This window comes from Rutilus rutilus, assembly GCF_951802725.1.
Source record: "Rutilus rutilus genome assembly, chromosome: 6".
NCBI lineage: Eukaryota > Metazoa > Chordata > Actinopteri > Cypriniformes > Leuciscidae > Rutilus > Rutilus rutilus.
Window position 1 is genome coordinate 18,427,520 of NC_140214.1, and position 13,716 is coordinate 18,441,235.

Here is a 13,716-nt window from a genome sequence, read left to right on the forward strand (position 1 = left end):
AAAAGTGCTGTTGACTTTTTTTGTAGTCTAACATCTGTTCATTGTATATACCTGTGTAAGAGCAAGTTGTTGCTTTTGCATGGTTGCGTGTGGTTGCTTCTTTGGGTTTAGTGTGAAGGCAGTGGCACTGCATACTTGCCTCATTGTGATTGCATACAATTTTTTTTTTTGTTCAGCGCATTTTAGATGCCTAAATAGCAACAAAGTGAAATGCACAGGAAATAGTTTGGTGTTATTATAAAGGATAATGCAGATAAGGAAGAGAGGGGTGTTGCTTTTCTGTTTAATTTGGACCGCCAATGTGTTTTGACAAGTTCCTGGCAAGAAACATATTATTTTGCATGCTTCTTCAAGCTAACAACTTGTCTGGCACATTTAACTGGCAGAACCACTCAAATACAAAGAGGAGTGATAGTTATGCAGTTTACATCTCACAGAATCCATTAACACACACATAGCTTCTCAGACTATTTATGCTTAACAATATCAACATGTCATTCTTTTCATTCTTCACTACTCCCTTAAACCCCACAATACAGCCAAACCTCTATGGGAAGTTGTGTACAATAAAGAGTGACATTTAAACACAAATTCTTTATTTTAATTAAGAGATAAATCAACAGACATCATATAAACATTGTGAAAAGCCAAACTGGCTTGAGTGCTCATCTCTTGGGTAAATACTGCCGCCTAGTGATGCCTTTTAGACTTGCACAAATTGGAGACTCCATTTCAGATTATTACTCAACTACATATAATTGGAGAAAAAGAAGAAAGCTATAAATGATTACTTTCACAAGCATAACCTGAGGCTGAAATGCTCTTTATGAAACATGGTGTTGCTCTATATATGCAATCCCTATTTTTTCCTGATTCCGGGAACCTGTAAGGAGAGAACATCTGTTAAGCCTAGTAGCATTTTTTCATATTATGTAAATATGTTACAATGTGTTACCTGGGAAGGAGCCTTGAATGCGTATAATGCTTTAATTTCCTGGTCAGGGTCTTTTTCCTCTGGGACCTTCATCCCTTTTGGCACGGGCAGTCTCCTGAGTTAGGCAAATGATAAGTTCAGCGTAAAGCAATTCAGTGTATATCTTTAATATAATGTGTTAAAATGGCTCGTTGACAGGGTGATCAGAGGATAGAGAATACCATGGGAAGTTGAGGAGGAACCTTTCCTAAAAGGCTGTTATATGCCGGGCGGGGTTTTATCTTTTTGTTCTTGCTTTTGTTCTGCCTCTTGGTGCGATTAACCTTTAAATGAGATAACCAAATGGTGAGTTCAGTGTAAAGTCAATATGTTTTTAGAATATAAAATCATGAAACTGTTGAAGCTTGTGTTGATAATGCTTTATAACTCAACCTTTTTCTCCATTTACCTAGTCTTTATAATATTTCACTATTTATATTTAAGTGGCATGAGAGAGGAGAGTGAATACCTCCGAATATTTATCGTCTTCTAAAAGGGTCCAAGCTCCTGGACGAGGTCCTTCTCCGTCCTCCTTTAGATCATTAAAAAGAATGAAAATATAAATTTTCTGGTGACCCTCTCTGCATTGTGGAGCATGTACAGTATGGGGGCAGATCTAGCTGCAGGTGAAATCTTTAAATGGTTATTTTGTAATGTACTACTGGCATTTTAGTAGTCATCTAAGACAAGAGAGAGCTTGATTATGGCTTGATTATCATCCAAACCCTGTAGGGTTATTTCATTGTGAAACAGCTGCAGCTGGAAAAATCATCTCACAAGTTGTGCAATAGCACAAGCTACTTTATTAGATGTGTACTTACACTTGATGTATCAACAACTTCCTTTGCTGAATCTTCCACAGTCTGTCGTCGTACTCTGTTCATCTTTAAACAATCATTGTTAAAAGAGTAATTATGAAAAACAAAATCTAATATATTTTTTATTTGATACACACACTCAGACAAATGATCCTTCAGTCTAAGCACTAATAGAGCTTCCAAAATATCTGCAGAATGGTTTCAGTGACGCATGATCTTGGTGTCAGAGTTGTGCGAGGACATATGAATCTATTCAAAACCATTCAAAACAGTCAGCATGGTTATTGTCTATCATACCTGTCAGTATTGTTAAACTGCTTAATAATGGCAGTATTTTAAGCATAATTGCTATTAGGTTACACATAAGCCATTGATGCATTCTATCACTTTGCAAAAAAAAAAAATCATGAACTATATTTAGAAAAAATCATGCCACAAGAAAAAATGCCCCTTAAAGGGATAGCTCGCACAAAATTTTTTATTCTGCCATTATTTACTCGCTAAGTTGTTCAAAACCAGTATGAGTTTCTTTCTTCTGCTTAACAAAAAAGAAGATATTTTGAAGAATGTCGGTTACCAGTTGATGGGACCCCATTGACTTCCATAGTATTTGTTTTCCATACTATGAAAGTCAATGTGGTCCATTCTTCAAAATATCTTCTTTTGTGTTCTGCAGAAGAAAGAAACTCATACAGCTTTGGAACAACTTGAGGGTGAGTAAATGATGACAGAATTTTTTTTTGGGTGAACTATCCCTTTTAAACTTCCTTATAAGCCCAGTGATTGACCTCAGTAAAGTACTGCCAGCAAAGTTTATCCCTCACCTCAGGCTGATGAAGATCCGGCTCTTCCATTTGAAGAGGGACATACATGCTGTTATCTGTCTCGACTTCCCCATGAAGACTGGAGATGAGCAGGCTGAGACACAACAGCCCTAGCTGCACACTACCCTTCATCCTGCTGATTTCTGCAGTCCAAGTGCACTTCATCTCTGCTTTATACTCTCACAATCACTACCAGATGTCTAAAAAAGGGGCAGTAACATTTTCCCTGACGAAAATGTTTTGAAATACACTTGCAGGTTTGAACAACAAAACACCCTACTTAGGCATGTAATGATCTGCATTCTGCTGTCTAATACTGGCACACAAGATGATTTATTATGAGTGATTTGTGTGGCTGAGGGGCTATATATCTCTTAAGGCTGTGTTTTGTCATCCAACTTTCGGTCTTGATATTGATTTATAACTTCATTACAGGAAAATAGATGACGGAATACAATTTGTTCCTGAAACGAAGGAAAACAATAAAGTAAAAAGTGATCTTGAAAAGAAGTAAGTCTCAGAATGGGTGGTGAGAAAGAGCAAGGAGGAGTTTTTCACTCAGGGTACTTAGCCCTTTCTGTGCCATTGTTTTTAATCCAGCAGACTGGATCTACAGTAGCCTACATGTGACCAAGCTTAAGTCTGAAAATGCTGGAATATTAACTTGCCTTACAGTCTGAATTTGCAGATCAGTGACATGGAGGGCGCGGGAAGAGGTTTTAGGTTGGGGGTTGGCGTCACCACTTTTGAATAAGAAACAATATCAAGACTATAAAACTCGTCAAAACTCTGCGAATCACAATCAGTGAGAACACTCGTTCAAACATTGCACACACTCAAACCTGACTGCGCATCACATTTTTGACTTTATTGATTCTGCTTTTATTCGTAATGCAATGGAGCGGTCAACGGGACATAAATTAATCCTTTAAAGCAGGGGTTCCCAACCCCCGGGCCGCGGACCGGTACCGGTCCGTGGGACATTTGGTACCGGGTCGCACAGAATGAATAAATAACTTACCGTATTTTCCGGACTATAAATATATAAGTAGGCCTATATATAAGTATAAGTCGCACTCGCATCAGTCAAAAAATGCGCCATGAAGAAGAAAAAACATATATAGCCTAAGTCGCACTGGACTATAAGTCGCATTTATTTCGAAATTTAATTCACACAAAAAAAACAATGTTACAGACGGGACAGTTCTCTGTTATGGATGTGAGCGCTCTGAAAGCGGCACTAAAAGACTGCTTTAAAACTTTCACAGAGACCTCAAACAGAAAGCACAAGCCTGTCTTTAAATTTAATTTCGTTTTGTATTAATTGTATCTTAATTTGAATCTATGTTTCATCAACCAATTGTCTGGATTTAATAAATAAGAAGTAAATATATTAGAAAATAGATAATCACGACATGGAGGCGCCGGCGCGTGAACTGGAGCTCTTCTCATAAATTAACTGAAACTCAGTGTAGGCCTCACAGACCTGAGACATATAGAAAGCTTGAAATGTCTACTTTTAAACAGAACAATTCAAAACGAAAGAAAACAGACTGCTCTCTGCTTATGTAATTCGTATGAAATGTGCATTTCTCTCTGGTGCGTTCACTACTGCGAAGATCGTGAGTCAGCATCGTCAACTTCATCTTTCCAGCCGACACTGACATAAAAAAAACTGGTTTATTAGTAAACAATTAAAATGTCTCCTGCTATATTTTACATATTCATAATCATTCATTTTGCCGGTTCGTTGTGACAGCTTTTAGGTGCTTTTTTGGCAGCGCCACCCTTATATGTTACATGAACGCATCAGCACCGAAAACATGGAGATTTTTTTCTTTTGGGGGGCATTTTGTTTGTGTTCAGGCTTTCTCAGTTGTCTTTAGGCGCGATGTTATGAGGACGCTGCTAATAAAGTTGCGAGTAGGCCTACACATTGGATTCACGTTTATTAAAATACCCCAGTTTTTATGCCGGTCGTATCATTTTATTTTGTTGTAGGCTATCTATCCGCCACACCTTGAAGGCCGGTCCGTGAAAATATTGTCTGATATTAAACTGGTAATAGAAATATAGAAATGAACACAAAAAACCTGCCTAGTGCTAACCTTACACAACACTGACAGTGGACTTGCGCTCAGGAGGAGCTCTGTTTTTTTTTTTTTTTGAGCAGCTGTGGACAAATTCTTTCAACGCACACACAATATTACACTGTAAAAAATGAATCATGAGTCTTGTAATTTTCATAAAAAAAATTGAGGTGATCATTAAAAATATTATGTAGGGTGAATACTGGTAAAGTGGGACACTTTCTGATAATGTACCTTCTGCATAATGTTTTATTATGATCCAAATGTCTTAGCCCCTCATATGATACTATTCTAAATAGCTTAAGAGCTATACTCTACTATACAGAATAAAAAAGAAAGAAACATTAAACACAGGATGGATGACTCTTCCTGAAACACACATGGACCCCAAACCACATTTTTCCAGGCACTACTGTCAAACTGGGACACCTTTAGTGGCAAACTGGGACACTTCAAACACATTAAATTGTTATTCAAATGTAGTCCCAATGAATTAAATACACAATAACAATATAAACAACTACAACAAAAATAATAAAAATCACTTTTTTTAAGGAGGGGTGCAGGTACAGCAGATTCTTTCCACCCCTCCCTCCCTCCCTCCCTCCCTCCCTCCCTCGCCTGTCCACAATATTTTGTATTGGGTTTAGTTTATTTCATATAAATTTAAAAAACAGAAATCTTCATAAATATTTCTTCTTATAGGCTAATTTTATTCCACACAGGCTAAGTTTCATTTCTTTTTGTTGAAAAGTTTTTTGCAAATATTGCAAATGTCCCAGCCATCCAAGCTTGTATCCCCCATCTTTCTTGTTTTTTTGTTTTTTTTGGAATTGGCATTGTTTTTTTAAATCAGTTTACAATCTTTGTTGAAATATCTAGCTAGCTAACTAAATTTATGAGGGGCATACAAAACGGGAACTCAATTCCCCCATTAGAATGACTTAAATGGCTGTCCCAGTTTGCCAGTAATACCCTGTCCCAGTTTAACAATACGCTGTTGGCAAACTGGGACAGTGTCAAAATCACATAAAAAAAATAACATAAATTCATATATGAATGTGATTTTTACAAATTCTGATTCACCATTACATCCTACAACAAAATATGTAACAATTACAAATGATCCATGAGTGTTTTAATTTTTATAATCTTAACATTATTCACCTCAGAATGCTATGTCATTTTACTTTACCATCACGGTTCACTGTAAGGTTGTTGAATATGGTGTGCCACACCCCTGGAAGTGATGTCATAGTCACAGAATCTATATTTTTTTATCACATACTTGCTTATGATGAGCTCAGTGTTGATTTTTAGTAATGGAACTAAATGTTAATGCTAATGTTTTAGGAACAGCAAAACAGGACCATAGGCTATAACCTACTTCTCTGCTGAAACCAGTCTAAGATGGTTTGTTGGTTTTAGCTGGTTTAAGCATGGTCTCCTCTGACCAAGTGACCAAAACTCATATAAAAGTATTACAACAACATCCAACTGATGAATTAACCAACTGATTAAGACCAGAAAATGAGCTTAGGTAGATTTTAGACTGGTTTAAACATTGAATAACTGTGAAGATGTATATAGAAATGAACACAAAAAACCTGTCTAGTGCTAACCTTACACAACACTTGCGCTCAGGAGTAGCTCTGGGTTTTTTTTTTGAGCAGCTGCAGATAAATTCTTTCGACGCACACACAATATGTAACACAATGCGCGTATGTTTTAAAAACATAGCCTAATTTAACATATAAATAACACTTTTTAAATAGCCCACTTAAAGTGTTTATTACAAATAAATGACTAAATGCTAAAAATGAATAACAAACATATGCGTTGCATTTACAATTCTGTGAAAACAGCACCCCCACTTCCCACACCCTGGCATGGACTGTAGCAACAGCAAAACAGGACAGGCTATAGCCTACTTCTCTGCTGAAACCAGTCTAAGATGGTTTGTTGGTTTTAGCTGGTTTAAGCATGGTCTCCTCTGACCAAGTGACCAAAACTCATATAAAAGTATTACAACAACATCCAACTGATGAATTAACCAACTGATTAAGACCAGAAAATGAGCTTAGGTAGATTTTAGACTGGTTTAAACTGAATAACTGTGTGATAACTGATATGTGTTTGACTGCCTGGGTGTTGTTTGTAACCTTTATATTACCAGGATAGCATCTGTTTGAGATAAAATCAAAAAAAAAAAAAAAAAAAAAAAATTGGCAGCAAAGAGCACAAGGCAACATATGCAAACAGTCAAACAATTTAAATAATATAAATCATGCACTATAATATATGAAAAATCTGTAAATCAAATTACGTATACAAACAAAAAAAATAAATACATCAATCAATCGTATCATATCATCATTATTGTTTATGGTAAAATTTTAGGTTATTTGGATGAATTCAAATCAGACCTATTTTTAATTAATGTTACTAATTTTCTTAAAAAAACTAACAAACTATTCTCAATATGGTATCAGCGGCTTCAACACGTCCAAAAAAAAGGATTAGCAGCACTGTTGCAGCATCGCAGTCTCCTGGTTAACCGGAGGTTGGCAGATTTGAGGTCTCGTGGTCGTAAATGGCATGAGACCACAGCAGGTACACGCGCCCGCTACGCACGCTGTGCCTTTTCACTTCAGACACTCTTGAATTTCTTTTTTCAAACTTGTCAAAAGGTTAACTTCGAACATGTCCGAAAGACACTGAAAGCCGACCGTATTGATTTGAAGCGGTCTGCGGACATTTATAATGATTTGGTCTTCACATGTTGACAGCTTGGCAATCGCTGGTCGAAGAAAGCTGACGTGAGAGACTGAGGTGAAGAGACGCGACGGTAAGTTTCGCATTTAAACTAGTTCTTCCCAGTATAGCCTAACAATTCCATGTATCCACTCCAGTAAGTTTAATTTTTTTATTTTTTATTATTATAGGCAGATTTTATATAAATGTGCCTGCATGATTAGTCGTATTACAGCAAATAAAGCCTGTAATAACTTAAGCTGTCTCGTGTAGGAATAGACCTGCATCTTGTAGAAAAGTGGTTTGCTATGATCCAAACTCAGCAGGAACAGCTTGTTGTGATCATACTGTAGTGTTTCTTTCTGAGAGCTCGACGTCGACTTAAACAGTCTCAAAGTCTGGTTTAAAGGGACAGTTTACTCAGAAATTAAAATTCTGTCATCATACTCACCCTCATGTTGTTCAGCACGTTGTATTTTCTTCTTCTGTGGAGCACAAAAGGAGATGATAAAGCAGAATGACAAGTTCAGTCACGATTCACTTTCATGGTGACTGAGGCTGAGGGTAAATGATGACAAACTGTCCCTTTAATGCATTGACACTTTCTGACGGATGAATTGTAGTTAAACTGTAGCTCATGGGCAAAAGCTTTGTGTTTGCTTTCACTGTTGGCTCAGCAGATGGTTTCGAGGTTGCTATGAAAGATCTGTTAGTTTTACAGTGCGCCTACAAAAAGGGTTTGTTTGTGTTTTTTAAATGGTTGTGTTGGGGACACCTGTGTTATTTTAATATTATTTACACACTATTATCATATTTATTCATATTTTGAATGAGCATTTATTTCTGTATTTTCAGTTTTCATTATTTGAAACTTTTTTATTATTTTTATTTAAATATTTCTATTTAGGTTTCATTTTAGTACTTGAACTTAAACATCTTTTATTTAAGTTCAAGGCAACTTTTCTAATTTTTAAGTTCTGGGTTTGCATTCAATATTTATATTTATTTCAGCTTTATTTCAATTAGCGAAAACAATTTGTAATAGTTTTAGTTTTAGTTAACAACAGTAACAACACTGGGAAACACTAGCTTCCTAAAAATAGCTTCCATTTAGATTTTCTTAAACACAGGCATGTGTTACAATTGAAAAGTTATTGTCTTTTTTTTATGAAATGGCAGAATTATAACAGTGGCGTCAGATATAATATAAGAACACATCCACAGCAGTGCATAAAAATGGCATTGTTGGGCTCTGGAATCTCAGGGCCCTCACAAAGTGTGTGCCTTATTTCAGCTGCAGGCTGATTTAACAACCTTATGCAAGAGCTTTTACTTTGGACTTTTACAATAGACTGTATTATGTTGATTTCATAATGAAACAATTTTAGAATTAAAATGGTTTTGTCTTCAGATTTACTTCCCAGCTGCAATTAGCTGCCACTATGAAGCATTAACCAATCCACGTCAAAGTATGAAATAAAAAATATCATACTTAAAACAATATCCGACATCTGTAAGTTCAAACACATTATAAAGCCAGTGACGCAGCTGCTTTTTTTTTATTATTATTTTGTATTATTAATTAAATTACAATTTTTTTGCTTCCATTACTGTCCTCAGCTAACAGTGGGGACAGGGCTGGTATCTTATTAGCTCTGTAGAGGTGAAAGATGGGGCGTAAACTGGATCTCTCTGGTCTGACGGATGTGGAGGCTGAGCATGTGATGCAGGTGGTGCAACGGGACATGCAGCTGCGCAAGACGGAGGAGACGCGCCTCATGTGAGTCTCATGCACCCTACTGCTCAGAACTACGTTGGTTACATAATAATGTGTGTATAATGTGTATATAAAATAATAGTACACTACTTTTCAAAAAAATAAAAATAAAGAAATGACCACCTTAATTCAGCAAGGATGCATTAAATTAATCAAAAGTGTCAGTAAAAACTTTTAGATTGTTACCAAAAATATAATAATGTGCTTTCAGCATAAATATTTTCAACATTTATAACAATAAGAAATGGACCAAATCAGCATATTAGAATTATTTCTAAAGGATCATGTTACACTGAAGACTGGAGTTATGGCTGCTGAAAATTCAGCTTTGCCATCACAGGAATAAATTAGAAAACCATTTTAAAATTGTAATAATATTTCACAGTATTACCGTTTTTACTGTATTTTTGATCCAACAAATGCAGCCTTGGTGAGCATAAGAGACTTCTTTCAGAAAAAAATACTTTTCAAACATTTTTCAAAATCTATTTTAAACAATCTATTTTAGCATTGTCTCCCTCATGATGTCACCCAAATGACATTCCAGTCATCGATAGAGAGCATGAGGAAGTTCCCATCATTCTTTGTCATACTTTAAAACAAAATGACAGGAAGCGCCCTCCCTTCCCACTTTATCCGTGACTCACTTCCCTGAGCCCACCATGAATATGGTTTCTTTCAGCCTTAAAGGGAATCTGATTCTGACCTTTAGATACAGATACAGTATAGAGGTTTTATCAATCAGGAGAGACAGATTCATGTTGTGTCTTGGTCGTATGAGACCAATATTTCTACCTTCACAGGTATTTTCAGGCGCTTGCTGCGTCCAAAATCGCTTACTGTTATAATAGGTACATTTGGTTTAAAACTTGCTTTGTGACCATTAAAAAGTATGTTCTATATAGTCTGAATGAAGTATGAATGAAATTGCTGGTTATATATGGAAATATGAAAAGTCAGTTGCTATTTTCACTGCTTTTGCTAGGCATGCTTACTTTCATACTTACATTTTTTGTAAGTATAAGTTTAGATGCATATTATACTAGCTATACGTTCAGTATAGTGTCCCAAACAATGGAACATAGCCCATTATCTTTATTTAGTGTGTTTAATGTATTTAGCCTGTAGTTTGACCTTCTCTCTTCCCCTCTTTCCTCCATTGTTTTGTCTTTCTTTCAAAAAGTATGGCACATTGGCACAGAGAAGCACATTCCTCATCACTGTACTTTGGGGTGATAAAAACACTTTGGTTAATGACTTTGTTTGGTACCAGGATTTTATCTGACTTGCAGACAAGCACTCTGGCTAATCTCTCACTCTGTTGTTGGAAATGCTTGTTTGCTGGAAAAGGAAGGAATAATTTGGAAAAAAACAAACAATTCCTCAGTGTAGTTGATTTCATGCTTTTAGTCAGTTTAGATAAGAAAAGCAGAAACGCACTGGCAGTTGTGTTGTCACAAATAAAGACTCCTCAAATTCTGATCACAAGTGCACACAGGAGACACATTTGAGATGCGTGTTATTAATGGCCAGTGTGAAGATCTGTCTTGGCTGTCCACTTGTATTTGGATCGCTTGAGATGGATGTTAATCAGATGTACACAGATCCTCTATAATTATAATGTTATAATGTTTAGTACAGTATGCATTAGTTCTTTCAGAGCTCCAGTAATTTATTTATCCAATTAAGAGGATTGGGTTTGGTTAGCCTACAACAGGGGTCGGCAAGTAAGTTTGGCATCGGGCCCAAAAAAAATCTTAGAACGTAGTCAAAGGATAATTTAAGAAATTAATTGATGAAAAATGCAACTAGAATTACAGTGTCTTTTGTAACTGGTAGTGAGCTGTTACTCTTTGTTAAATCTTGTAGTAGAACAGTCATTAACAAAAAGCCACATTTGTGTGCCGGTGTCCGGGTTTTACACTAGATAAATTAATAAAGCAGTTGTGACTAGGGATGAGTCACGAATTTCGAAAATTCGATTAGTTGATTTAATTGTCGAATATCGAATAGGCTGTGCGATTATTGTCTAAAAAAAACAAAACATGTTTTTGGTGCTGATGAGTTGGCGATGCGTTAATGTATCAGTGTCAGATGCAATAGTGAACGCGCCTATAGAGAGAAATTTATTTAAAAATAAAGTTATTTACTAAGACCCACAATTCTACAAAAACCCTTAAACCATCTCATTTAATGCAGACAGCATTTTTTCTTTTCCCTAGTGTGTTCTGCTTGCATGCATCTAGCTTTTCAATATCTTCTCTGACACCTGGTGAGCATCTCTGAATTTCAAACAGGACTGAGTGAGTTATCAGGGAATGGAAGAGCACAAAAACAAGATTATTAGACAATACCCTCTGTGTAGGGGGAGGAAAATTCACAAAGAGAGATTTGCTGAGCAACATGATTTGAAATGTAGTTAAAAAAAAACCTGGAGACCAATTAAATGCATTGACGAGGCATCATATATCTTTTCTTAAAATATTAAACATAACCCTTGATAAGAACAATTGTTCATTTTTAGTTTGTGTTTAATAGTGATAAAGACTAAGAGAATGTAACGTGAATGAAAGTGAATGAGCCGAGAATGTGTGTATCATGCGCTGTATTGCCTCTTCATAATTTCTATTTTATATTTATTTTATATCTATTTTACACACTTTCCAAAAGCCCCTTGGGACCATCTTAAATGGGCTCTGGGGTACGTGAAGTCCTGGTTGGGAACCACAGATCTAAATCAGCTTTTGTAAACCATCTAGAGAGACCCAGAGTCCTCCATCTATCCATGCACTCATCCGTGACTTTCCAGTTCATTAAATCAAATATTTCAAACAGATGGCAGATTCTGATATTTTTGTGATTACATGTGATGGAACTGCTCACAGAACATACTGTTTCTGCACAGGCAGTTTGGCTTGTAGGACGCTAGGTCATTTTGATCTTCAAACAATTATGACAAGACATTTAATTTTATTACATGCTAATCCATTTATTATGTAATGCATACTACAACTATATGACTATTTGTTTGGCTTATGTTTTTGGCCATTCTTTATTGGCATCCAAATCTGATGTGATTCCTGAGAGTTTATTTAAATTGGAGAACTAGTTTTGTCTCAGTTCTGTCTATGCTAAATCTCCATAAAAAAGACTAGCCACAACTGCATTTGACAGATTTGAAGCCCTGTCATATGAGATTAGTACATGTTTTCTTGCACTGCTCTGAAGTGAGCTATTCCCAGCATACCACATCTTGTTGTATCAACCGCTGTGTGTTATTGTGTTACAATACCACTGCTGATCTGTGTTAACAAGATGTTCCAGGAATAGGGCATGCAATTGTTACATTGCTGGAATCTTTGCGCTGCATAACACAGCAGTAGATTTGGCTCATTGAGATTGATCTTTCTTGTGTGTGTACAGAGAAGCTCTAAATCCTCATGCAACATTTTTATGAGATTTAATTCAGACTTAATTACTGTACATATAAATATACTCTGAAGTAAAGTTCATTTTATTTTTGTAAATGTTTGTCAAATTTAATTTGAACAGTAATCTCAGCATAGCCTTTCAAAAAAAACATAGAAAACAACAAAAATACATTTAAATGTTGAAAAAAGAAATCCATGTTATGGCAAAACATTTATAAATGTCCTGTCTAAATAAATTCACAATAAAACACTTCACTAAAAAACACTTTTAAAACTAAAATCAGTCCATTTAAATGCTACAAGTGAATTTAGACATCACAACAATATAATGTACAGTATACAAAAAAATTATATATTGTGTGTATATATACGTATAACCTATCATTAATAATAGATGCTGCTCTGACAGATGACTTAGTATAACATATTGGAATCAGTTTCCCCCTGTTCGTCACACCTGCGCCCAGGCTGGCTATCTGGCATTGGTGACTTAGTAGAAATTCTCTTGGATCTGCACCTACTGGCACAGGACACCTCTGTTGTTCTTTGCCAACGGTTTGCTTTGTAAACAACAGACCATGTTTCTGAGAACTCGGTGGAAATGGCCTGCCGAGTATCCAATTATAAGTTCAGTGGAAAGACCCCTGATGGGGTATCATCATAGTACATGATTGTAGGAACATGAAATAGATCCTGCTCCATCTGTAAGAATTTTTCAGCTATTTATCTTTTGTGCTACTTTTTGTGTTACTTTAAATTCATCTTGCCACTGATTGAGTCAAGACAAACTGGTGGAAGGCTGTTTGTAATCTCTAGTCTGCATCTGTAGGGTCTGAATGTCACATTTAGAGATTAATCTACAAACTACATGCATCTTGGATTAAGTGCAAGAGTTTTTTTTTTTTTTTTTACAGGCATATGCATGCACAAAATGTTCTCAAAGGGAGGTTTTGGCACAAATATGTCTCCAAACTATTGCTATGTGCACACATAGACTCAAAAATGCATTGTCATAATGTATGCCAAGCCCACAGTCTCAAGACTAGTAT

At 36.0% G+C, this 13,716-nt stretch overlaps 2 protein-coding genes across 5 annotated transcripts in view; one reads left to right on the top strand and one right to left on the bottom strand.

Annotated features, from left to right (window-relative positions):
• LOC311292602 (uncharacterized protein) lies at positions 1 to 8,084 on the bottom strand. 3 transcript variants are annotated; one of them, XM_084412315.1, is made up of 7 exons: positions 7,911 to 8,084; positions 2,616 to 2,815; positions 1,795 to 1,857; positions 1,443 to 1,505; positions 1,156 to 1,257; positions 956 to 1,049; positions 1 to 883 (listed from the first exon to the last, which is right to left on the bottom strand). In XM_084412315.1, exons 2-6 carry the CDS (start codon positions 2,778 to 2,780, stop codon positions 999 to 1,001), a joined length of 444 nt encoding a protein of 147 aa, XP_084268441.1. In that variant the 5' UTR covers positions 2,781 to 2,815; positions 7,911 to 8,084; the 3' UTR covers positions 1 to 883; positions 956 to 998. The 3 variants fall into 3 exon arrangements, with proteins under 3 accessions (XP_084268441.1, XP_084268442.1, XP_084268440.1); XM_084412316.1 differs by lacking the exon at positions 2,616 to 2,815 and having other exon boundaries at positions 7,911 to 8,082; XM_084412314.1 differs by lacking the exon at positions 7,911 to 8,084 and having other exon boundaries at positions 2,616 to 4,775.
• The window catches only part of myripa (myosin VIIA and Rab interacting protein a), a 27,995-nt gene continuing 19,608 nt past the window's right edge, over positions 5,330 to 13,716 (top strand). For both annotated transcript variants that reach the window (XM_084412300.1, XM_084412301.1), the window contains exons 1-2: positions 5,330 to 7,553; positions 9,080 to 9,239. In XM_084412300.1, coding sequence (XP_084268426.1) covers positions 9,130 to 9,239 — 110 coding nt within the window. In that variant the 5' untranslated portion in view covers positions 5,330 to 7,553; positions 9,080 to 9,129. The remainder of the gene's footprint in view (positions 7,554 to 9,079; positions 9,240 to 13,716) is intronic.

Coding starts and splice junctions, on each gene's coding strand:
- LOC311292602 (XM_084412315.1), bottom strand. CDS start 2,780: ATGAAGTGCACTTGGACTGCAGAAATCAGCAGGATGAAGGGTAGTGTG. Junction 1,258..1,442: donor AAGACGATAAATATTCGGAG/GTATTCACTCTC, acceptor TCTCATTTAAAG/GTTAATCGCACCAAGAGGCA. Junction 1,050..1,155: donor TTCCTCCTCAACTTCCCATG/GTATTCTCTATC, acceptor TGCCTAACTCAG/GAGACTGCCCGTGCCAAAAG.